Consider the following 23,289-nt stretch of genomic DNA (forward strand, 5'->3'; position numbering starts at 1 on the left):
CACAGGGGAGGGAAAGAACAGTCACACCCAGCTCCTCAGAGGGGAGGAAGAACAGTCACACCCCAGCTCCTCACAGGGGAGGGAAAGAAGAGTCACACCCCGCTCCTCACAGGGGAGGGAAAGAACAGTCACACCCCAGCTCCTCACAGGGGAGGGAAAGAAGAGTCACACCCCAGCTCCTCACAGAGGAGGGAAAGAACTTTTATACCACAGCTCCTCACAAGGGAGGGAAAGAACTTTTATACCCCAGCTCCTCACAGGAGAGGGAAAGAACAGTCACACCCCAGCTCCTCACAGGGGAGGGAAAGAAGAGTCACACCCCAGCTCTTCAGAGGGGAGGAAAGAACAGTCACACCCCAGCTTCTCACAGGGGAGGGAAAGAACAGTCACACCCCAGCCCCTCACAGGGGAGGGAAAGAACTTTTATACCCCAGCTCCTCCAGGGGAGGGAAAGAACAGTCACACCCCAGCTCCTCACAGGGGAGGGAAAGAACTGTTCCACCCCAGCTCCTCACAGGGGAGGAAAGAACAGTTACACCCCAGCTCCTCAGAGGGGCACTCTTCCACAGAGTCTCTCTCTCTCCTCCTCCTCCTAGCCCTGTCCTGCCATCACTGAGAAAACTTCCTCTATCTGGACCAGTCTGATGTCTGACTTTATTTTTTGTTGATGCTGTTTCCTGAGAAGGCCTCTTTCATTTTGTCTGGTGAAAATTCTCTTCACTTTTTTCTCACAATCCTATGAGGTATATAGAATTATTATCCTCATTTTATATAAGAAGAAAGTAAGATCAAGATATATATATATATGTATATGTGTGTGTGTATATATATATATATATATATATATATATATATGCTACAATATACATGTAACATGGAGAAGGCAATGGCACCCCACTCCAGTACTCTTGCCTGGAAAATCCCATGGATGAGGAGCCTGGTAGCCTGCAGTCCATGGGGTTGCGAAGAGTCGGACATGACCGAGCGACTTCACTTTGACTTTTCACTTTCATGCATTGGAGAAGGAAATGGCAACCTACTCCAGTGTTCTTGCCTAGAGAATCCCAGGGATGGGGGAGCCTGGTGGGCTGCTGTCTATGGGGTCGCACAGAGTCGGACACGACTGAAGCAACTTAGCAGCAGTAGCAGCAGCATAAATGTAACAAACCAATTAAAAAAACAAATGAAAACACTTTTAGGAAAAACAAAATTTTTTGCAGGAAAACATGCAATTTAATATGCATTATATTGCTATAATGATATAAACAAAGATCAATCATTTAACTAAAAGTATTGTGACTATAGTGGATGGATGGGGAGTGGGATGGTTTCACTTGTGTGGTAAGGGTGTGCAGGTAGGGAAGGAAGAAGAATGAAACCTCTTCCTCCATAATGGGGAGTCAACAGGCAATATCTAAAACTGAAGAAAAGCAAAAAAATATCAAGCAGTAGCAATACAAGTATATTATTTACAGACATGAGGGTAAACACCAGATAATTTGGGCGGAATAAGTCATTACTACTGCCTCGGGTGATGAAATTCCAGTTGAGCTATTTCAAATCCTGAAAGATGATGCTGTGAAAGTGCTGCACTCAATATGCCAGCAAATTTGGAAAACTCAGCAGTGCCCACGGGACTGGAAAAGGTCAGTTTTCATTCCAATCCCAAAGAAAGGCAATGTCAAAGAATGGTCAAACTACCGCACAATTGCACTCATCTCACACACTAGTAAAATAATGCTTAAAATTCTCCAAGCCAGTCTTCAGTAATACATGAACAGTGAACTTGAGATGTTCAAACTGGTTTTAGAAAAGGCAGAGGAACCAGAGATCAAATTGCCAACATCTTCTGGATCATGGAAAAAGCAAGAGAGGTCCAGAAAAACATCTATTTCTGCTTTCTTGACTATGCCAAAGCCTTTGACTGTGTGGATCACAATAAACTGTGGAAAATTCTGAGACAGATGGGAATACCAGACCACCTGACCTGCCTCTTGAGAAACCTATATGCAGGTCAGGAAGCAACAGTTAGAACTGGACATGGAACAACAGACTGGTTCCAATAGGAAAAGGAGTACGTCAAGGCTGTATATTGTCACCCTGCTCATTTAATTATGTGCAGAGTACATCATGAGAAACGCTGGGCTGGAGGAAGCACAAGCTGGAATCAAGATTGCCGGGAGAAATATCAATAACCTCAGATATGCAGATGATACCACCTTTATGGCAGAAAGCGAAGAGGAACTAAAAAGACTCTTAATGAAAATGAAAGAGTAGAGTGAAAAAGTTGGCCTAAAGCTCAACATTCAGAAAACGAAGATCACGGCATCTGGTCCCATCACTTCATGGCAAATAGATGGGGAAACAGTGGAAACAGTAGCTGACTTCATTTTTTTGGGCTCCAAAATCACTCCAGATGGTGACTGCAGCCATGAAATTAAAAGACGCTTACTCCTTGGAAGGAAAGTTATGACCAACCTAGACAGCATATTGAAAAGCAGAGATATTACATTGCCAACAAAGGTCTGTCTAGTCAAGGCTATGGTTTTTCCAGTGGTCATGTATGGATGTGAGAGTTGGACTATACAGAAAGGTGAGCACCGAAGAATTGATGATTTTGAACTGTGGTGTTGGAGAAGACTCTTGAGAGTCCCTTGGACTGAAAGGAGATCCAACCAGTCCATCCCAAAGGAAATCAGTCCTGAATATTCATTGGAAGGACTGATGCTGAAGCTGAAACTCCAATACTTTGGCCACCTGATGTGTAGCACTGACTCATTTGAAAAGACCCTGATGCTGGGAAAGATTGAGGGCAGGTAGAGAAGGGGACAACAGAGGATGAAATGGGTGGATGGCACCACCAACTCAATGGACATGGGTTTGGGTGGACTCAGGGTGTTGGTGATGGACAGGGAGGCCTGGCATGCTGTGGTTCATGGGGTTGCAAAGAGTCGGACACGACTGAGCAACTGAACTGAACTGAACTGCTTCGGGGGAAAGGCAGAGTTGGGCCAGACAACTTTAGGTTTTTGGATCCAACCTAGTCTGACTGACTCTTTGCTACAGAAATGACAAATTCTTTGAAAGAAAATGGATGTAGGGACTTCCCTAGTGATTCAATGGTTATAACTCCTCACTTCCACTGCATGGGGCATGAGTTTGGTCCCTGGTGAGGGAACTAAGATCACCAAGCCATGCTGCAAGGCCAAAACAGTTAAAAAAGAAAGAAAGTGAAATCGCCGAGTTGTGTCCAACTCTGCGACCCCATGGACTGTAGCCCACCAGGCTCCTCTGTCCATGGGATTCTCCAGGCAAGAATACTGAAGTGGGTAGCCATTCCCTTCTCCAGGGGATGTTCCCAATTCAGGGATTGAACCTGGGTCTCCTGCATTGCAGGCAGAGTCTACTGTCTGAGCCACCAGGGAAGCCCCCCAAATAAAACAGGTACATGATCCTTGGCTCAGAAAACCTTTTCAGTTGACATTCTTTCCTCTGGGTTTTTATGGCAAGAAAGTAAAATATTTAAGAGATACTGGACATGAGTGTAAACCAAGATGTGCCTAAGCTTGGATTTGAACCCAGCACTGTTTGTCTGCAAAGCCTGTGTTCTTTAAGTATTAAATTATCTTCTCTTCCAAATGGGTTTCTACAGTGAACCCTCCATGATGGGGAAAAGGCAATGAAACAGAAGTGGTTCTGGATAACAGAGGCTTGCCACCCTCCCGTGGCTGCAGAAAATGGAGTGGAGGAGAATCCTGGTGACTTACGGAGTAGGTGACGCCGCTGGAAGAGACGGGGGACGCCTCGCTGTTGGCCGAGGTAGTCACGGCCAGAGAAGCAAGTGCGGGGAAGAGACTCTCCATCTCAGGCTCCTCTGAGAGGTTGTCCTCACTGTCCACCTGGCTCTGCTTTTCCGCCTCGCTGCCTCTCCAGCCTTCCATTGCGGGGCCCTCCTTTTCGGGCAGAGCCACGTCCAGGCTGCCAGTGATGGACATGAACTCGTCCATGCTCTCGTTGGCCAGGAGGTCACTCTCCAGGCTGTCCTGCACGGCCAGCTCCTCACGAGTGGCCTCGTCCCGGGAGGTGGTGGCCTCACTGCTCTGCCCGTCATCCATGCTGCTGTCCCTGGGTCGAAGCACCAGGGGGGCGGTGCGCTGGGCATCCATGACGCTGTCTTCCGTGCTCAGGCTGGGTTCTGAGTGCTCCGAGAGGCCCGAGGAGAAGTTGTGGGAGGAGGGATGGCCTGAGTCTGGGGAGCAGGTGCCATTCACCAGGTTCCCGTTGGGGATCTTGGTCGGTTTCTCTTCCAGCCTGCCTTCTGCCTCCACCTGCTCCGCCTCGTCCACAGACTCAAAGACCTGCAGACAAGGTGCACAAAGACAGATGAGTTAGGATGTCTGTCATGGTGCTGCTTCCAGCTCCAAGCTGAACGGCCATCCACAGGGGGCTGGTTCAGATATGGAACGTGCATGCCGGGGACACTACACAGTCGGTAAAAAGATGGAGGCAGAACAAGGTGGGACATATTCTCCCATTTGTAGAAAATTTAAAAGTACTCTGTATGCAGGAACGGGCATAGAAAAATCCAGAAAGAAACAGGGAGCATTGCAGTTGGCTCTGAGGAAGAAAACCTTTCATCACACAAAATCATGCGTATAAAAATTTCTTAAGTTAACTAATTAAAGGAACAGGCTTAAAAAGTATCCGTGTAATTAACCATGATGGATCAATTTTCAAGAACACTTAGATGAATATGAAATATTATGGAAAAGTCTCCAGGATATATATCCAAGATTTATTTGTGGTTATTTGTGTCTTTAGGCCATATCCCATCAATGCAGACTGTATAAGATCATGTCACAAGGTCACTTGAAGTATTTCTTTGGTGTGGTTATAGTACCCACTTGATTTACTATTAATTTCATGTGCTTCTGGTTTTAAAAAGATTTAATTTCAATTAAATTGCTTTCAGTCATGTTAAAACAAAACAAAACACTTTCCTAACTCCAAAGTCAAAACTAGAAAACAAAGTATATTCAGAGAAGATGGCAATGTTATTTCTAGGGAGGGCATGTGGGGATCAGGGATGGGCAAAACCAAATTTAGTTTTCTCTGCGATATTTTTTTAATAGGCAGACGAGATTCATGAATTACTTGTGCAGGCAAAACTTCAATTTTTAATGGAAGTATAAAAGGCTAAAACAGAAATCTTAAGTGACCTGAAGATGAGGGACTTCTGATCCCATTATTCTGGGCTGGAGGGAGGCGGATGGGTAGACAGGGGGGCAGGGGCTCTGGAAGGTCACCTGTGTGCTGCTGCTGGAGTCGCTCTGCAGGCGGATGTTCTGGCGGCCGGAACTGCAGCTCTGGGAGGACTGAGAGGAAAGGGGGCAGGAAGGAGCTCAGGTGAGGCTGCATCTAGGCTCAGGGTCCCTGCGCTGAGCTCAGGATGGAGTGCTAGGCTGGGAGTCAGAAAGTGTGGTCTTGTCTCTATTCCTGACATGAGCAAGTCCCCTCTCAAGGCCTCCACTTCCCATCTGTCAAATAAAACTGGGTGGCGGGGGGCTCATCTCTCCTGCCTAGAGCCCCTTTGGAGGCTACACAAACCACAGGACCCCCACCTCCCACCTGCAACCAGAGAATGCCACTTCTAAATGCTCTGCACGCGAGACTTCGAACTCAAAGGACTGGCTGTATTAATGGCCATTCTCTGCTCCTTTCCTGTACACATGCTTTTAGTCCTGTAGCTTCTAGTTTCTGTCCCCTCTGAAGCTAAGCTAGGCCATGGGACCTGCTGCAGCCAGTGGGATGTTGGCAAACTCAACAGGGCAGACGCATAGAAAATGCTTGCACATTTCTGCTTTTTCTTGTAAAGATCTGCTTTCACTGTGAGAAGGTAGCCAGGCTAGTCGGCTGGAGGATGGACGTGAGGGGCAGGGCTGAGTCACCCCGAACATGCATGAACCCGACAAAGAACAACAAACCTTTCAACTGAGCTTCAGCTTACCACAGACTCAGGAGTGAAAAAGAAACAGTTATTGTCGGATGTCACTGACTTTTGGGGGTTGTTTGTTACACAGTTTTAGGGTGGCAATTGATGACTGATACATCATTGGTGAAGGGAACTGATTTTCTTTTCACCTCCGGCTTTTGGCTGCTAAACTTGGGACTTCACCAGGACAGATGTGTCTGACCTGTTCACTGGAGCATTCCTGACATTCCAGGACATTCCTGACAGTACCCGGCACATGGTAGGTACTCAACAGCATTTGCTGAATGAGTGAAGGTCTAATGCTGCACTGGATGGTTTATATACACTATCTTGTTGGAGCTGCACACAAATCTCCCCTATACAAATGGTCATTTCCGTTTCATAGATGAGGTAACTGCAGCATAGAAGTGAAGCTGCTTTGCCTGAGCCCCAGAGCTAAGAAATGAAGGGGCTGGAGTTTGGAGTCAGGTCTGTGCTAAGACACCCAGCCCTTGTCCTTCCTTCAGCAGCTCCATGAAGCAGACCCCAGCCTTTACCCTCCACCTGGCTCCCCTAGGGGAGCAGCCCATCACCTCGTTGCTGATGGTGGAGTCCCGGTGCATCATCCGGTGCAGGTGGCTGTCCAGGCTGGCCCCCGACGAGCATTTGGCCAGGGCGGCCGCGTGGGACTCCCGCTCCCTCTGTCTCACGATCGCCTCACAGCCCAGCCACTCGGACATGGTCTGTGCATAACAGGCATGAATCTGCTCGTCCACCTGCCAGGGTAGATGCACGGTCAGCCGGAGAGAGTAGATCAGTGGTTGCCAGGGGTCAGGGATGGGAGTGAGCGGGAGGGAGGTGGTGTGGCCATAAAAGGACACGAGTACCACGGCAGCACCAGAAAACGTTCAGCATGTTGACTGTGGTGGTGATACACAAACCCACTCGTGTGATAAAACCGTGAACTAGATAGACACACACATGAGAGCACGAGTAATGTGGGAAGTTTGATCAAGGCTGACATATATATATTTACATTATATATATATGTGTGTGTGTGTGTGTATGAGGAAATATTACACAGCACACAGAACATACCCAATATTTTATAATGACTGTAAATGGATTGCAATTTATAAAAACATTTTTTAATTGTTAAGTCCCGATGTCTGGACTGAGTAAAATATTTATTGAATGTCTACTACATGTCAGGCACTATGTTAATCAGTTGCTGGTGCTGCTGCTGCTGCTGCTGCTGCTCCTGCTAAGTGGCTTCAGTCGTGTCTGACTCTGTGCGATCCCATAGTCGGCAGCCCACCAGGCTCTGCTGTCCCTGGGATTCTCCAGGCAAGAACACTGGAGTGGGTTGCCATTTCCTTCTCCAATGTTAATCAGTTAGGTTAACACAATTGTTTTTTTTTAATCTTATTTTTCAGCTGTGTTGCATGCCATATGGATCTTAGTTCCCAGACCAGGGATTGAACCCATGCTCCCTGCATGGGAAACACAGAGTCTTAACCACTGCACCACCAGGGAAATCCCTAATTTATAAAAATTTTGAATCACTATGTTAAACAGCTGAAACTAACATAATGTTGTAAATAAACTATATCTCAATTAAAAATATATACATATTTAGTATAGACAACAACAAAAACAAACGCAATAAAATATGGACTTTAACTGCCAGCGTATATCCATGTTGATGTCAATATCCTGCTTATGATAAATTGTATTATAGTTTTGCAAGAAGTTACCATTGTGGGAAGTTGGGTGAAGGAGATGGCTCTGCATGATTTCTTACAAGCGCATGCGAGTCTATCATTATCTCAAAAAAGCGATTTGAAAAAATGGCATCTGTGGCTTGTGCTGCATTTATTGGACGGCACTGCCCTCACCCATCCTGGCTCCCCCTTATCTACCTGTCCCCCTGGTCCACCAGGGGACTAGAGCTCCCCCAGCCCCATGTACCTGGCTCATCCTGTTGCCAAGGACCCCACTGCCCCCTGGGGTAACCTACCTCCTTCCTCTCTGTTTCTGTCATCCCGAACTGGTAGTGGCCCAGGAGGAAGGGCCACACGGCTTTGCGGATCTCCGGCTGGATGCCCCCGTAGTAGATGAGACGCAGCAGCTCCTGCTCCTCGTAACTCTGGTGGGTGGGGGGAGGCAAAGATTTGGTCAACACGAAACTAGGGCATGGGCTCTGTGGCCCAGTGGGCCCACCTCTCAGACCCTCAGTGCTCATGCTGTGAACAAGCAATGATGAACACAGATGTCCATCGTGGCATCATATTTGAAAAAGCAAAACCCTAGGAAACCCCCAATTGCTGTTATTAATAAATGAGTAAGAAATACACCTCTATAGGGTCAAGCAACTAAAACAGCAGGGACTACGGTGTTACTGCAGCCCGGATACAACAACGCAGCCAACGACTGCAGAAGCGTTAGATGAAAGAGATCCATTTTGACTATTTATTATTACAGCCAATTTGTCCTTAGGATAGTGCTTCCCAAACTGGGGAGATCTCTAGGAGCATTTGGGGAACTTTCTTTTCTTTCTCTCTCTTTTTTTTTTTTTTTTGGCTGCAACGCATGGCCTGAGAGATCTTAGTTCCCTAACTAGGGATTGAATCTGGGACCTCAGCAATGAAAGCATGTAGTCCTAACCATTGGTCTACCAGGGAATTCTGCAGGAAATTCCCAAAATATAAATTCTTGGGGTCCACTCTTAGAAGTGCTCAATCAGTAAAGCTGGAGTGGGGCCCAGAAGTTGATAAATCTTTTGCATCCCTCAGGAAACGTGCAATCATGCTCACAGACTGCCAGAGATTATGAACACTATAACTTTTCGAGAAAGGTAAGCTGTCATATCCATTTAAATTTAAAACGGACATCAAACAGCTTTATTTCTAAGAATCTACCCTTGAAATAAGAAAACTAGTACAGAAAGGTATGTGCTTATAAAGATGTTGACTATAGCACTGCTGAAATAATTTTAAAAAAGAAAAGAAACAGGAACAGCCTAGATGTCCATCATTAGAAGAAGATTTGATTAAATTATGGTCCACACATATATGAGGGGCTAAGGTCTAACATGCAGTATTTCACCTAGAGATCTGAAAGATGTCCTTCATATAAAAGTAAGTTGATCACTCAAAATGCAAACGTAATGTCACCTCATTAAAAAATGAATTTCAGCTATATCTATATAGACATAGCTGTGAATGTTTAAGTATAGGAAATGTATAGCAAAGTCTACACCAAACTGACATTAGTCATTAATTTAGGGGATCAGAACTGGGGGGGGGGTGTAGCAGAGACATGATATTTTAAAACTTAAAAAATATGTACAGTTGGTTCTTCATTCTTTGAAGAATGCTAAGAGGTCCCCATAGTCTCTGTCCCCCAAAGCCTCTACCCCACAGCAGGCCGAGCCAGGCCAAGCCTTACTGTGCTGTCCTGAAGGTACTGCTCCCAGATCCTGGCTGTCAGCCCCTGTCCAGCATCACAGGGCAAGTCAGGGGACACGATCATGTGATTGACCAGGGCTGACAGGTGGGTCCTCACGGTAGACAGGTGTCTGCAGTAGGCAAGCCCTGTGGGGAGGGAGGGAGAGTGTCACTTCCCACCACGTAGCACCCCAGCCTTGTCTCACAAAGTCTCCAAAGTACTGTCCTCCTCGTAATCTGCCTGAACCCTTGTGACCAGCGAATTCTCATCATCCCCCTTTTCCAGGTTGAGGAAGGTGAGGCTCAGAGGGGCGAAATTACTTGCTGGCTCAACTGCTTCATGGCCCTGCGACCCTGGGGAAGTCACGTCACCTTTCTCAGTCTCAATTGAGGTGATGCCCGCTCCTCTCGGGCCGGAAACCAAGGCATTTAATTCACAAGCTGGAGGCAGGGAGGGGCAAGTGACTCTGCGGGCTCACTGTGCCTCGGGGTGCCTCCAATGAATACTGAGAGAGAGAGAATGGGAGAGGAGGGGACTTGTTCACATTGCAGCTGGATAAAGAAGGCCCTGAGGTCAGTAGCAGGCGAGATGCTGAAGGCACTGGTTTGCTTTCAAAGATGGCCCTGCACTCTTAGAGGGTTACCCGCCAACGTGCCACCCTTCATCTGCTCCACCCTGGGTGCCTGGAGGGCACAGCACCTGGCTCACATGTAGGATTCAGCGAACACTAGCCTGTGTTTGCTTTGACCGTGCTCTTTCCTTCTGGTTATTCCCGACCCCCAATTCATCCTTAAGTCCCAGAGAAGACCCTGGGCCACCTGGAGCCTGAGGACTCAACCCACCAACAATGGGGCTAATGACGATGATTAGTTGATTCTCACTACAACCCTATGAAGCAGGTCCTCTTACTATGCCCATCTTACAGATGCGGACACTGAGGCACAGTCTGCATGTGTCACTTGCCCAGGTCACGGTGCTAGGTGTGGAGTTGGGATATGAACGCAGACCATCTGCTCCAGAACCTGGGCTCTCAACCACCATCAGGGAGGAGCCACATCACGTGAGGGCATCAAGCCCACCTTGACTCCCACCCCTTCTACCAGGAAGCTCCTCCACTGTGGTTTCATAAATACTTGCCCAGAGCCTCCTCCACGCCAGGCCCTGCATCAGGCACTGTGGATGGACGGTAACAGAACAGGCAAAAAGCCTGACCTTGGGGAGGTCACGCTTTCTCCATGAGCTCGTTCCAGGCTGATACGACCGGCACTATTTTTTGACAGGCCCACGCAGGATGTAGAAACACGTTTCTAGATTTCCTTAAAATATACACATGTTTTATCTTCCCCAACTGGGCTGTGAGGTGGGGGAAATAAAACTTGCTAAGAATCAAAATAGGAGAGTGGAAAAAACAGAGCCTTCACAGGCCTGGGTTTGAGAGTTCCAGCTCTGCTGGTTTATTTGCTGTGTGACCTTGGGCGAGTCCCTTTGCCTCAGTTTCCTCATCTGTCAACTGGAAATCATCAGAGCACTTGTGTTATTAATTTAGTTTTTAAGTTCTTGGGAAGGCATTAGGCCATCTTCCTCTTCTGCTCCTGCCTATAGGAAGAGAAGACTGACATCTATTGAGCACCAGCCTCAAGCAATGTCAGGTGCTTTATGTACGTTTCTGTTTAATCCTGAAAACACACCCTCTAAGGTGGGAAATAGAGATGCAATGGTAATTAAACCTTGCTCCTTCCAGCAAGGAGCCCCATTGTTCACTGCCCTCTCTTAGAACCAAGGGAGAAATTTTATGTTCGGTCCGTAAAAGAGGAAATTGAGGCTCAGGGAGGTTAATGTAACTTAACCAACACGAGACACCTAGGAAACGGAGGCGCAGAGCCAGGCTCATTTCCCGGATACTGCTGATACGCAGTAGGCACTGAATAAATGCTCCCTGGAGACAAAAACGGCAAATAAGGCCAATACGCACATCCATAGAAGGCTCTGGAAAGGATCTGGTACTTCATATTGTCACAGAGAAGCTTCAAGGGGGCCCTGCGGATGGAGCAAAAGGAAGACACTTAGTACAGATCCATACATGGCCCGGGCTTGCTGGACAGGAGCATAACTCGTTATCTCTGGGGAGCAGATAAAAAGCAGCCAGTCAGAGAGACCAGGGGAACTGTTGTTTCCACCTGTGTAGCATCACTGCCCCTTCTTCTTGGAAGCTTCCTCTTCCTCAATTCTGTTCTTACGCTTTGGGTGGAGCTGATTCTACCCATGTACATGACTCAGCTTGGAGTCACAGTGATTGGGTCAGAGGGGAGGTCACATGATTCAACCTGGGCCAGTGAGAATCAACCCTGGGATTTTTGTTGAACTACTAGAAAAATGACACTCTTCTTTACTTGGGTTCCTAAGCCAGTGGGATACAGAGCAGCAGCTGCTAGGGTCCATTTTTCCTGCTGCATAGGAAGGGCCTGCCTGAGAATGAAACCGTCCTAGAGATAAGCAGAGCTGAGAGCTCAAGAAACACATTCCTGTGTGGAGCATCTGGATCCAGCCATGCCTGAAGCCCCCATGCTGCTGGATGTCTCAGTTCTATTAGTACGTTTTCTTTTTCATTTGCACCAGTTGGAAGTGGGTTTCCATCACCAGCAGAAAATGTTCTGACTTCTAAAGTGATCCAGCTGAACCCAAGAGGAGCCAGTCTGGGATTCAGAGTCTGGCTAATTGCAAAGCAGGTAATGCCTCAGAGATTATCCTTGCACGGGAATTTGAGGGCAGGGGGCTGTTTTGGGTAAAAGAGGAGAGAGGAATATGGCCTCAGAACTGATGGGGAAACGGGACTGCTGAAGGGAGTGTGGTACATTCTTGGAGAGAACAGAGTAGAAGAATGTTGCACCCATTAAAAGCCCAGGGAGACTGGGAAGGAGGCATGGCTGAAGTCCTCCAGGCATGCACGTGGAGGCATTAACCATTCAAGTCACCCTCTTTGTGCCCTCAGGCTGGTGAGGCTCAGGCATCCTCAGGTTACAGAAGGGCAGCATCATACCGATCGCTGCCCCCTAGAGTGGCCCTGGCTATCTGTAAGGTGGCGAGTTCCCCATCACTGCAGCTGTGGAAGCAGATGCTGTGAGGGGGGGTACTGGGTTAGAACAGCATTTGTCAATGGTCCGTGGACCATCAGTCACAGAATCACTTGGGGTTTCTCCAGCATGTGGATTCCTAGGCCCTGCACAGATCTACCCAATCAGGATCTCCAGGAAGTGGTCAAGGAAGCAGTCTGTGATCCCCAAGGTGATTCTGATGGATATTAAAATGTGAGGATCTCTAGTCATTTCAGTGCTTCTCAAGCTTAAAAGCACACACGCCGTCTTGGGACCCTAGGTGATGTGTTAAATGCAGATTCAGCTTCAGCATTTCTGGGGTGAGGGGCAGAGAATCCGCTCAGGTGATGATGCTGCTGGTCCACAGACCACACACTGAGAGCCAGGAGTTCTGTGGCTTCACAGATTTGATATTGGCCCCCACTTATATTCCTACGGCTCAAGAATGGGCCATGCGCTGGGACAGAGGCCCAGCAAGGAAAAAAGGATTCCACTCTCCCAGGCCAGGCCAGGCTGGGTCAGTGGGAAATATGACCAGTCTCATGAATGGGCTGAGTAGTCCTGAGAAGACAGAGGTCTGCAGACAAGGAGTGAGATCAAGGATTTAACTTTGTGCAACAAATTTAAGAAGTGTCATTTACTGAATATCACCATGTGCCTGGTACACAAGCTGGCCACTTTTAAACCATTATTTGATTTGTCCCTAAGACAGCTAAATAAAGAAAGCATTTCCCTTAGTCACTGGGATTTGCAATATTCAAGATGGTGGTGACTCCATCTGCCAGGGCCGTGAACATAGAAAAAGCAAAGACCCCTGCTGATGCATGGTAGACACTCAGCATGCATGATAAGTACTTTTTTGTTGTAATAAATCACTGAGATTTTAGGACTGTTTGTTACAGCGACAGTACCTTGTTGATCCTGACTGATATATATAAGGAAGCTAGGACTTTACAAGGCTAGGATTTAACCGAGATCTGAATGATTTTATGTTGCTGTTGTCATTGCTTAGTTGCTCAGTCATGTCTGACTCTGCGACCCCATAGACTGTAGCCCCGCCAGGCTCCTCTGTCCGTGGGATTTCCCAGGCAGGAATACTGGAGTGGGATGCCATTTCTTTCTCCAGGGGATCTCACCCACCCAGGGATCGAACCCACATCTCCTGCATTGACCGATGGGCTGTTCACTGCTGAGCCACCAGGGAAGCCCTGGATGCTTCTATAGCCTATGTTAACTCCCCTGAATCCAGCGCAGGACAAGAAGCGGGTGCCTGCACACCCCCAGTCAGTGCTTGCGTTTCTTCCGTCCACAGCCCAAGCCCCTCATACCTCTCATGGTTGCAGCTGTTGGTTGAGCCACCATCAGCTGAGCCACTCTGCGAACAGGAGGAACAGGGCTGCCGGGGGCTGGGTTGCCACAGGGATGGCAGGTTGCTCACAGAGACATCCATTAGGTCCTGGGGAACTGTGGTGGTAGAAAGGGCAGAGGAAGAGCCCCGGTAAAGCTTCCGAGGGACACAAAAACTTCCCCCCAAAGCAAGCAGCTCACCCCTACACCAGCACAGGGACAGGGGAAAGACCCTGAGTGTCCCAGCAGGAAACAGCGACCTCAACCACTGTCTGACCCAGGTCCTTGAGCCCATCCAAGCCAATGAAAGCCACCACCACGATTTCGGGTCCCCGAGGTGATGGGAAGAGCTGATGGCAGTTGAAGAGACAGAAAGAGACCAGAGCCAAGTAGACAGGTCCGATCGCAGAGCAGCAGGCCAACCCACACCATGTTGTCATTTAGTTGTCCTCACGGGAGGCTGGCAGGAAGGAAGGGGAGCCTGCTGGGGAATCCTGGGGAGGACCCATGGCCTCAAGTCCCCAGAGGTAGGTCTCATGGGGAGCCCTGGTGGTGAGATGTGAGGGAGCCTGACTCAGCAGGGGAGGCAGGACACTCAGTAGCAAGGGGACCCAGAGGAGTCCCCACTGATGAAGATGCCTGCACTGTCCATGGTCCTGCTCCTATGGCTGCTCTACCAAGAGAGCCTCAAACAGAGGCAACTCCCCCAGAACCATGTGGGGTGCTTGTTTAAAAGCCATATGCCTGTATCCCACCCATATGCCTGACCTACTGAATTAAAGTCTCCTGGCGATACAGCCCTCGAGTCTGTCTTTCAAAAAGTTCTGAGGTAGCAGCCGTGTCTGAGAGCCAAGGGGCACAAATGGTCTCCTAACTCTTGGACACTGGTGGTTCCTGATCAGTTGCTCCCAAGGATATACCATTCATTGTTTCCCATATTGTTATCTTTCCCGGCTCCACAGAAGCCACAGCATTTGCAACGCTGCAGAACAAACATATGGGTGCCCCAGGCATTACCGTTTCTATGGTTAATTTCCTGGCCTCTTGGTGCAAGAAAGTTATTTTCTCTAGGACAGGACTTGCTGGCTATCTCCTATAAAGGGCCAGGTAGACAATATTTGTGGGTTTGCAAGACTTTGGGTCACTATCATAACCATTCTACTCTGCCGTCATAGAACAAAAGTAGCCAAAAAAATTGCAAACAAATGAGCATGGGTTATGTTCTAATAAAGTTTCATTCGTGCACATTATAATGTGAATTTCATACCATTTTCACATGTCACAAAATATTCTTCCTTTTTTTTTCAGTTATTTAAAAACATCAACACCAATCTTAGTTCATGAGTGATACAGAGGATTCGGCTTTTGGCCTTAGTTTGCCAAGCCCTGCTTTAGGAACTTAAGAGGGGTACACATTTGCCTGATGAGCAGCGCCTTCTCAAGGATGGCTGGTAATACCTGGCCCCCTTGGGCTCTAAGGAGATGAGGAGCTGTGGACCTGGCCCCACCAGTCATCCCAGCTCCTGCTGACAGCATCTGCCGCACCCACGGACAGAACAGAAAGCCGCTAACAGAATGAGGTTCTGGGGGCCATCAAAAGTGGCTTTGTAGCAGACTCACCAATGAACTGGCCAAGAAAGACCAGTCAGCCCCTATAAAATGTTCTTGAAAACATTCTTGAAAACATCAGTTCTCAGTCAACCTCCGGGAGCACCGACCAGGAGATCTGCCCATGTATGGCAAGCATCCCCCCAGCTCCAGCCTCTCGCACCCTGCAGACATCATCAGTGGGCCCCTCTGCTGCTGAGCCCACAACACCCCAAGCTGCATTTTGTAGCACAAAGGCAAGACAGTGCAAGGCATCAATCTTCCCTGCCTCCATCTCCCCCTGGGGACCAGGACTCAAATGACAACATGGCAGAGGTGGCCGGCGCCCAGTCCCAGGCGGGAGGGGAGCCCGGACATTACTGAGGGACTGCGGCTTCAGGCGTGACGTGGGGAGGGTCGTGTCCCGTCTGGCTTGCGCCCACTGGCTGCCCCTGGCCACCACTAACATGGACCGGCCTGCAGGAACCACCATCCAGGCAGGGCCCGCGGAGATGCGGGGAGTGCCGCCCAGGGGGCTGGAAGCAACTTAAGAGACAAAAATAAAAACACCAATGAAATGGAAGGTCTGCGGGGGGTGGAACAGGACGCTGAAAAGGCAGAGGAACCAGTTCCCCCGGGCTTGAGCCTTTCCCCTGTCCTGCTCCACACAGTACCCTTGGCTTGTGTTTGATCAGAGGAAGAAAGAATGCTGACATCTAGAAAGTGCCTACTATGTGCTGGGTGCCATACTATTCAGGGAACTGCCTCATTCCTGATGAGCCTGTAAGGCAGTGGTCTCCAACCTTTTCAGCTCCAGAGACTGGATTTGGGGAAGACAACTCTTCCATGGACTGGGGTTGGGGTGGATGGCTTGGGCATGATTCAGGTGCATGACATTTATTGTGGATTTTATTTCTATTATTATTGCATCAGCTCCACCTCAGACCATCAGGCACTGGATCCCAGAGGGTGGGGACCCCTACTGTAAGGGATGTGTTTCATCTCCTATTTTGCATGAGAGAAAACAGAGGCTCAGAACAACAAGACAGCTTACTCACCCAAAGCCTCACCAGGTCGTCACTGGGATAACCTGTCGTTTTGGCTAAAGTCCCTTCTCTTCCCACTAACAACAGCTATCAGTTTCTGAGCTCAAGTCCTACCATTATCCCCTTTTACAGATTGGAATACTGAGGCACAGTAAGTTTAAGCAGCATGCCTAAGACCACCCAGCTAATAAGTAGTGAAGCTGGGATTCCAACCCAGAGGATCAGACCCCGAGATCCTATTCATACCCTCTCAGCTCTTCTCCTGTTGGCTGTTGATTCCCTAAACCGTCCTTGCCCTAGACCAGCAGGTCTCAACTGGGGTGCTGCTGGCCTTCCAAGGGACACTTGGCGATGCGTGCAGACATTTCTGGCTGCCACAGTGTGGTGCTGGTGGTGGGGACGGATTCACTACTTGGCATCCAGTCAGCGGAGACCGGGGAAGCTGCTCAGAATCCTACAGTGCAAAGGACAGCCCCCACCATGAAGAATTTTTCTTGTTGTTCCATCACCAAGTCGTGTCCGACTCTGTGACCCTATGGACTGCAGCACTCCAGGTCTCCCTGACCCTCACCATCTCCCGAAGTTTGCCCAAGTTCATTTCCATTGAGTCGGTGATGCCATCCAACCATCTCATCCTCTGCTGCCCCCTTCTCCTCTTGCCTTCCATCTTTCCCAGCATCAGGGTCTTTTCCAATGTGTTGGCTCTTTGCATCAGGTGGCCAAGGTATTGGAGCTTCATCATCAGTCCTTCCAATGAGTATTAAGGGTTGATTTCCTTTGAGATTGACTGGTTTGATCTCCTTGCTGTTCAAGGGACTCTCAAGAGTCTTTTCTAGCACCACAGTTCAAAAGTATTAATTCTTCGGTGCTCAGCCTTCTTTATGGTACAGCTCTCACATTTGTACGTGACTGCTGGAAGGGCCATAGCCTTGACTATACAGACTTTTGTTGGCAAAGTGATGTTTGATTTTTAATACACATCCTATAGGGCATAGGACAGCCCCCACTGCAAAGAATTATTCCATCCGAAATGGCAGTAGTGCTAAGATTGAGAAACTCTTTTTTAAACACACTGACTTGGTGACAAGGCAGACACGGATTTAGGTGCAAGTTGGGAGGTGCTTCCAAGAAGCACAGGTAGGGAGAGATAAAGGGACCCAGGAGGAGAAGGGTGAGGAGAGTGGCGAGTTAGTCACCATGTACGTTGCCGTTACGGACAACTGGCACTTGATCTCGTGAGGGGTCTCTCAGACACGAGCAGAACACACGTTTCAGAATGGTCTCCCTCGAGGGGTGAGGGAGCTGGCGCATTTATACACAGCTCCTTCCAGTCGCTGACTGCTCCAGGGAGGCACTGATTGTAGTCCACCCCACCCACGGGCAGAAGGAACCCTGGTGGCTGGAGAAACCCTTAGGCAAGGAGACACTAAGGCTGGCAGATGGCAGTGGAGCTGCACACAGAGAGGGTGTGAGTGGGCGCAGCTAGCATCTGTTCCCCTGGCACACGCAGGGCCACGACAGGCTAACGTGGATGTTCCCCAAAGAGGAGAGACATTGAGCACCCAGCCTGGCTCCCAGCAAGAGCCTACAAATCATTTGTTGGATGGGTCCCCGTAGAGCGAGCTGCCAGGGAAGGCAGCCGCAGGGCACCTGGCCCCTCGGATGAATCAGCTCTCTGGGGGAACGTGGTACCACACAGAGGCTGGGGCAGCTCCAGCCCTTGGTCCTGGGCGGGAACAGATGTAGGGATACACGTCAGGATGCTCTATGGCTCTTAATGACACAGAATGTGAGGCTTTGCTTCTAACGGGCCATAAGGAACACACATAGAGACACAGGCTAACCCAAGGCCTTACCACCAAGCCTGCCCCACACCCCAGCTCTGACAGCGCTGGGTGCGAGCGAAAGCATCCAGAGGCCTGGCACGGTGAGTCCAACCTCGCCAGGGAGGACGTCTGCTTTAAAAACGTCCTCACCGTCCCGCTGTGGTCACTTAAACAAAGGGAATCTCGGAGCCATTATCCATTAGATAGGAACAACAGGGCCACAGAGGGTTAGATAAAATGAGGTTTACAGAAACAAGCTGTAACTTATTACTCACCTGTTTAACAGACACGCATACAGGGCCTAACAAATGCCAGGCTTCCTTCTGAGAATTTTTCAAATATTAACTCATTTAATCGCCGCCACAGCCCTCTGGAATTGATGATCTTTGTAGTAACCGCAGTTTCCATTCACTAAGCATCTGCTTCATAGCAGGCACCATGCAAACAGCAGGACACACGTTATAACCTCGTGTCCCAGTGTCTGGGGTTGACCTTCCTCTCTGCTGTCTTTTATTAATTTTTTTGGTTGTGCTGCATGACTTGCTGGATCTTAGTTCCCCAACCAGGGATTGAGCCCGCTCCCTTGGCAGAGAAAAAGCAGAGTCCTAACCACTGGACGGCCAGGGAATCACCCCCTCTGCTGTCTTGACAACTACCTGAGGGCCTACAGTATGCGAGGCCTCATTCTATGGGCTCTACGACGACCAGCTTATTATCTCACTGAATCCTTACAACAATCTGTTGAAGTAAAAAAAAAATAACAGTAACAAACACATAATAGCATTTGAGTGTTCTTTCTGTGCCAAGTACTTTATCTCATTTGATTCTCGTGAGAGTCCTGTGAAATAGGTGCTATGAACATCCCCATTTTACAGATGAGGAAACCAAGGCACAGAGGGGTGATGGGATTTGCCCAAGTTCAACCAGGATTCCAGAGCCCATGTCACAGCTGCTACCCCATGCCACCTCACACCCAGGGACACCTAAGTTAGCCAAGTAGAGAGTGGTCATTCATTTGGGGGAAAATCTAGGCTGCCGATACCCCAATTTCCTGATTCCAAGTCCCCCTACTAACCCCAGAATTCACATCTCTTGGCCTCTTGTCCCACGCAGCTGAAGTCAATTTCAGGACCAGCTAAACAGATTGATTCCCTGGGCCAAGGGCCAGGGCAGCTTACCGAGTTCAGACTGCATGCCAGGATAGATGATCCTGAACACGTAATCCGTGGCCTCGTCGTCTTCCTTATCTGAAGACGTGGACTCAGATGAACCCTGGGGGCTTCGCTTGCGCAGTTTGGGGAATACTTTGCCCTGAAAGAGCACACCCCAACGTCTGGCCCTGGGACACACCCGTCCCGCAACCCGCACAGCCCAGGGGTCCCTGTGGGGCGTGCCCGAGCCCACGCAGACACACAAGGGCCTGAAGGCAAGAAGGGCCACTCCCCACAGCTAACCCCCAGCCCTGCCTCCCTGGGCCCCCAAGATCACTCACCTTCCCCCGCTGAGACCAGAGCGGCGGGTCCAGCTGCCCGTGGGGGAGCAGCCCGTTCTCCAGGCACGAGAGGAGCTGCAGGAGGTGCCCTCCCTTGGGGAAGCGGAAGGGCGGCCTCTGGATCCCGTCCTGGCTGACCAGCACCACCGTCCCGCCGCTGTCCACTGCCGCCGCGACCCAGCCAGAGGAGACCCGGCAGGAAGTCACGATGAGGCGTGGGGATGCCCCCTCCCCCCGAGACGTTCCCAGCCAGACCCGGGGTCTGCTCCGAGGCTCTGGGAAAGGCCCGGGCAGAAGGTCGGGGCAGTTTTCACCTCCTCTGAGTCTCCCTCATCCTACCCGCCATGGCCATCGACTGGAGAATGAGAGGCCAAGGCCAAGGCCAAGATGAAGGTGGGTGGCCTCCCTGCAGCCACCTGACAAAGGAAGATGATGCCCCCCTCAAGCACCCCCAACAGGTTGACCTGGCCTATCTCTGTATGGAGGCCGTCAGATAGATCCCTCTGCAGGGCATAACTGACTCTTGCTAGCATGCGTTACATGCCTTAAGCACTTACTATATACATACACAGCACATTAAAGGCACTGTCTTATTGTAATACTCAAAACAGCCCTGTGAGGCATATCTATTATTGCCTGTTTTGCAAATGATAAAACTGAGGCCCAGAGAGGTTATGTCACTTGCCCAAGGTCACACAGCTGGTGAGTAGCAGAGCCCGGATTTGAACCCAGGTGTTTCATTAAATAGGCTGAAACCACTGTCTTCTGTGCCTTGGTGAAGCGCAGATTCCTTGCTTTCTAAAGCAGGATGGCCTTTGGCTTATTCAGAATATACCTTCTTTGAGCTATAAACTCCAGTTATAAATCTTCGATTTTCAGAACACTGATCTTGGAGGGACAAAGGCCTGGATTTGGGACCAGACTGGGGAGCTTAGAAAGGCTGTCTGTGTGCCATGCTGCTTCCTCGGCTCTGAGATGGGAACAACGGTGCCCCTAGCACTGGGCTGTAGCAACAATTAAACAGCAGGCACGTGAATAGTGAGGACCGCGCCTGACACACGGCTTTGACGCTGAGCCCTTAACAAATGTCACTTGACCCTCACAACAATCCCTGAGCAGATACTGTTACGATCCCATTGGCTCAGAGAGGTGAGGTCGCTCGTCTGAGGCTGCAGAGGTGAGAAGGGGGTGGGGAAGAAGCCCCGTGTCTACCCGCGGGCCCTACCTTGCTGGTGGCAGTGCAGGTAGACAATCTCCTCCAGGCGGATGGTCATGGCGTAGTCCCAGTATACGCTGCAAGGGGCGGGAGGGCCAGGCTTGCCGGATGCCTGTCCCACTCGTCATGGGGAAGCCCCACCCACAGGCTCCTCCGACCTCCTCACCAGGACCACCTAACCCCCAACACCCATGTCCCCAGGCTTCCCAGACTCTATCTCCCCTTCTTCTGGCTCCAGTATCCCAGTTTTCCAACGCTCCCCCTACACACACATTTCTTTAACCCCAGTCCATGTGGCTGAGGCTGACCTCTCCTACCCTCCCCCTTCAGGACTCCAGGAATGGGCCCCTGACCCTGGCTTGGCTGACCGTCATATGACACTGTTCCGGACCCTGACCCAAGCAGAACCAGTGAGACTCAATTATTAGATCTATGTGAGAACTCTCTGGGGAAGAAGGGCTTCTTTCTGCTTGGAGAGTAGTGGTAAGGCAGACAGAAGTCTGGAGATAGAGAGGGCCCTGCGCAAGAAGAGCCCATCTGTGAACAGAGTCAACAGTCAGGGAAGTAGAGCCAAGAGACGGAAAGAGGTCAGGGACTCCTCGCTTGAGTCCCTGGATCCAGCCACGCCTGAAGCCACCACCCCTGGATTTTTCTCGTTTATTTGAGCTAATGCTTCAGGCAGCTTGAGTTTGGTTTTCTGTCACCAGCAGACGCTGGAGAGAAGATGTGAGCAAGACAGATTCCTTGCCTTCATAGAACTGAGATCCAAAGGGTGGGACAGTCAGAATACAAGTAGGGACAGATTTATTACAATTTGTAAATGCTCTAAGAAGGAGATTCAGGGCTCCGTGCAATCTGAACTCAGCTGGGAGGTCATAGGTCTGATATTGAGGTTTCAGATGAATAAGGTGAGATAAGGTTCAAGGGCAAGAGTGTTTCCTGGCTCCTAGAGGATTTCTCCATCAGAAACTCAGGTGGCTGGCTGGAGTTGAATGATCTGGCCCAGCTGAGGACTGACTGTACCTCCCAATGACCCTCTCTGAGGACAGATGGTAACCTCTGCTCAGGAAGTGATCAGCTTAGAGAATGATATTAATCACACCAAAGCCTGGCGGTAATCGCACTGAGGCTTAACATCACACAGTAACCGTGCTGTGTTTACGGCCCTGGAAGAAAGTCCTTATTCTATATATATATACACACACACACGCATACATACATATGTACATAAACACACATATGTATATACACATACATATATTTACATTTATGTTTACAAGTATGTATATGAACTTCTAGATAAAATCCTATAATCCTATGACGTCTGTTTGCTACTGCAGGACAATACGCAGGGCAGAGGAGGGTGAGGGGAAGGTTGTTAGGACTGTGTCATGGGTACTTGAATTCTTTCTACTTTTATGTTAGAAAGTGAAAAAGTGGAAAGTCGCTCGGTCATGTAGGACTCTTTGTGACCCCATAGTCCATGGAATTCTCCAGGTCAGAATACTGGAGTGGGTAGCCTTTCCCTTCTCCAGGGGATCTTCCCAACCCAGGGATCGAACCCAGGTGTCCCGCATTGCAGGCGGATTCTTCACCGGCTGAGCTATCAGGGAAGCCCTTTATGTTAGAAATTCCCCATAAGCAAAAGTTTTGAGGAAGTCAAGAACATGTGCAATAATAATAGAATCCTCGGCCACCAGGTGTCTCAGGAGCATGACTCCAAGGCCTTTGTTGGGCCTTATAACTCACAGGGCATCCAGGAGCCCTGGACGAGATGCTCACAACCAACACCTCCAGCTTCCTTTTTTGCATTGGGTGATGGGTAACGGGGCTGGAGACCGGGGAGTATTGCCATTTCTGGGCTTACAAGATCTTTGTGAGTATTTCTCTCTCCCTGTGGTGTTTGCTCAAGGCACTGCCTAATTCCCATCCCCTAAGACTCTTCCAGTTGGTTCTCAGATCCCATGAATTACTCATGAGGCCACAGCTGCAGGGAGGCTGGGCCACATGCCCATAACAACCGGACAGATCAGGGCCAGGGGCGGGGCACAAGGGACAGGGCGCAATCGTCCCTGTGTTAAGGGGAAGGGAGGGACTTACCTCTTCTCATAGTCCAGGTCCCCCACAGACCCGTTCATCAGCTGGTTGGGCGTCCACTTCAAGGTCATGACATCAGCCGTCTGGTGCAGGGACAGGTAACCCGGCACAGCCTCCATGTCATCTCTCTGCAGAAAAAGGAGGACTCAGGCCTGGTCGTGGTGC

At 49.5% G+C, this 23,289-nt stretch overlaps 1 protein-coding gene across 3 annotated transcripts in view; it reads right to left on the reverse strand.

Moving 5' to 3' along the window:
• SGSM1 (small G protein signaling modulator 1) overlaps positions 1 to 23,289 on the reverse strand; it is a 75,091-nt gene that overhangs the window by 14,184 nt on the left and 37,618 nt on the right. For 2 of the 3 annotated variants that reach the window (XR_001919364.1, XM_018061073.1), the window contains exons 9-20: positions 23,128 to 23,252; positions 21,037 to 21,104; positions 19,812 to 19,975; positions 19,498 to 19,630; positions 15,829 to 15,993; positions 13,842 to 13,977; positions 11,394 to 11,458; positions 9,422 to 9,567; positions 7,992 to 8,120; positions 6,565 to 6,747; positions 5,307 to 5,375; positions 3,768 to 4,358 (exon numbers count right to left, since the gene is read on the reverse strand). Coding sequence is in view for 2 of the 3 variants with exons in the window: in XM_018061073.1 (XP_017916562.1) it covers positions 3,768 to 4,358; positions 5,307 to 5,375; positions 6,565 to 6,747; positions 7,992 to 8,120; positions 9,422 to 9,567; positions 11,394 to 11,458; positions 13,842 to 13,977; positions 15,829 to 15,993; positions 19,498 to 19,630; positions 19,812 to 19,975; positions 21,037 to 21,104; positions 23,128 to 23,252 (1,974 nt within the window). In the remaining variant the exon portion in view is untranslated. The remainder of the gene's footprint in view (positions 1 to 3,767; positions 4,359 to 5,306; positions 5,376 to 6,564; positions 6,748 to 7,991; positions 8,121 to 9,421; positions 9,568 to 11,393; positions 11,459 to 13,841; positions 13,978 to 15,828; positions 15,994 to 19,497; positions 19,631 to 19,811; positions 19,976 to 21,036; positions 21,105 to 23,127; positions 23,253 to 23,289) is intronic. The other variant, XM_018061074.1, reaches the window with a different exon arrangement.

This window comes from Capra hircus, chromosome 17 (genome assembly GCF_001704415.2).
Source record: "Capra hircus breed San Clemente chromosome 17, ASM170441v1, whole genome shotgun sequence".
Taxonomy (NCBI): domain Eukaryota; kingdom Metazoa; phylum Chordata; class Mammalia; order Artiodactyla; family Bovidae; genus Capra; species Capra hircus.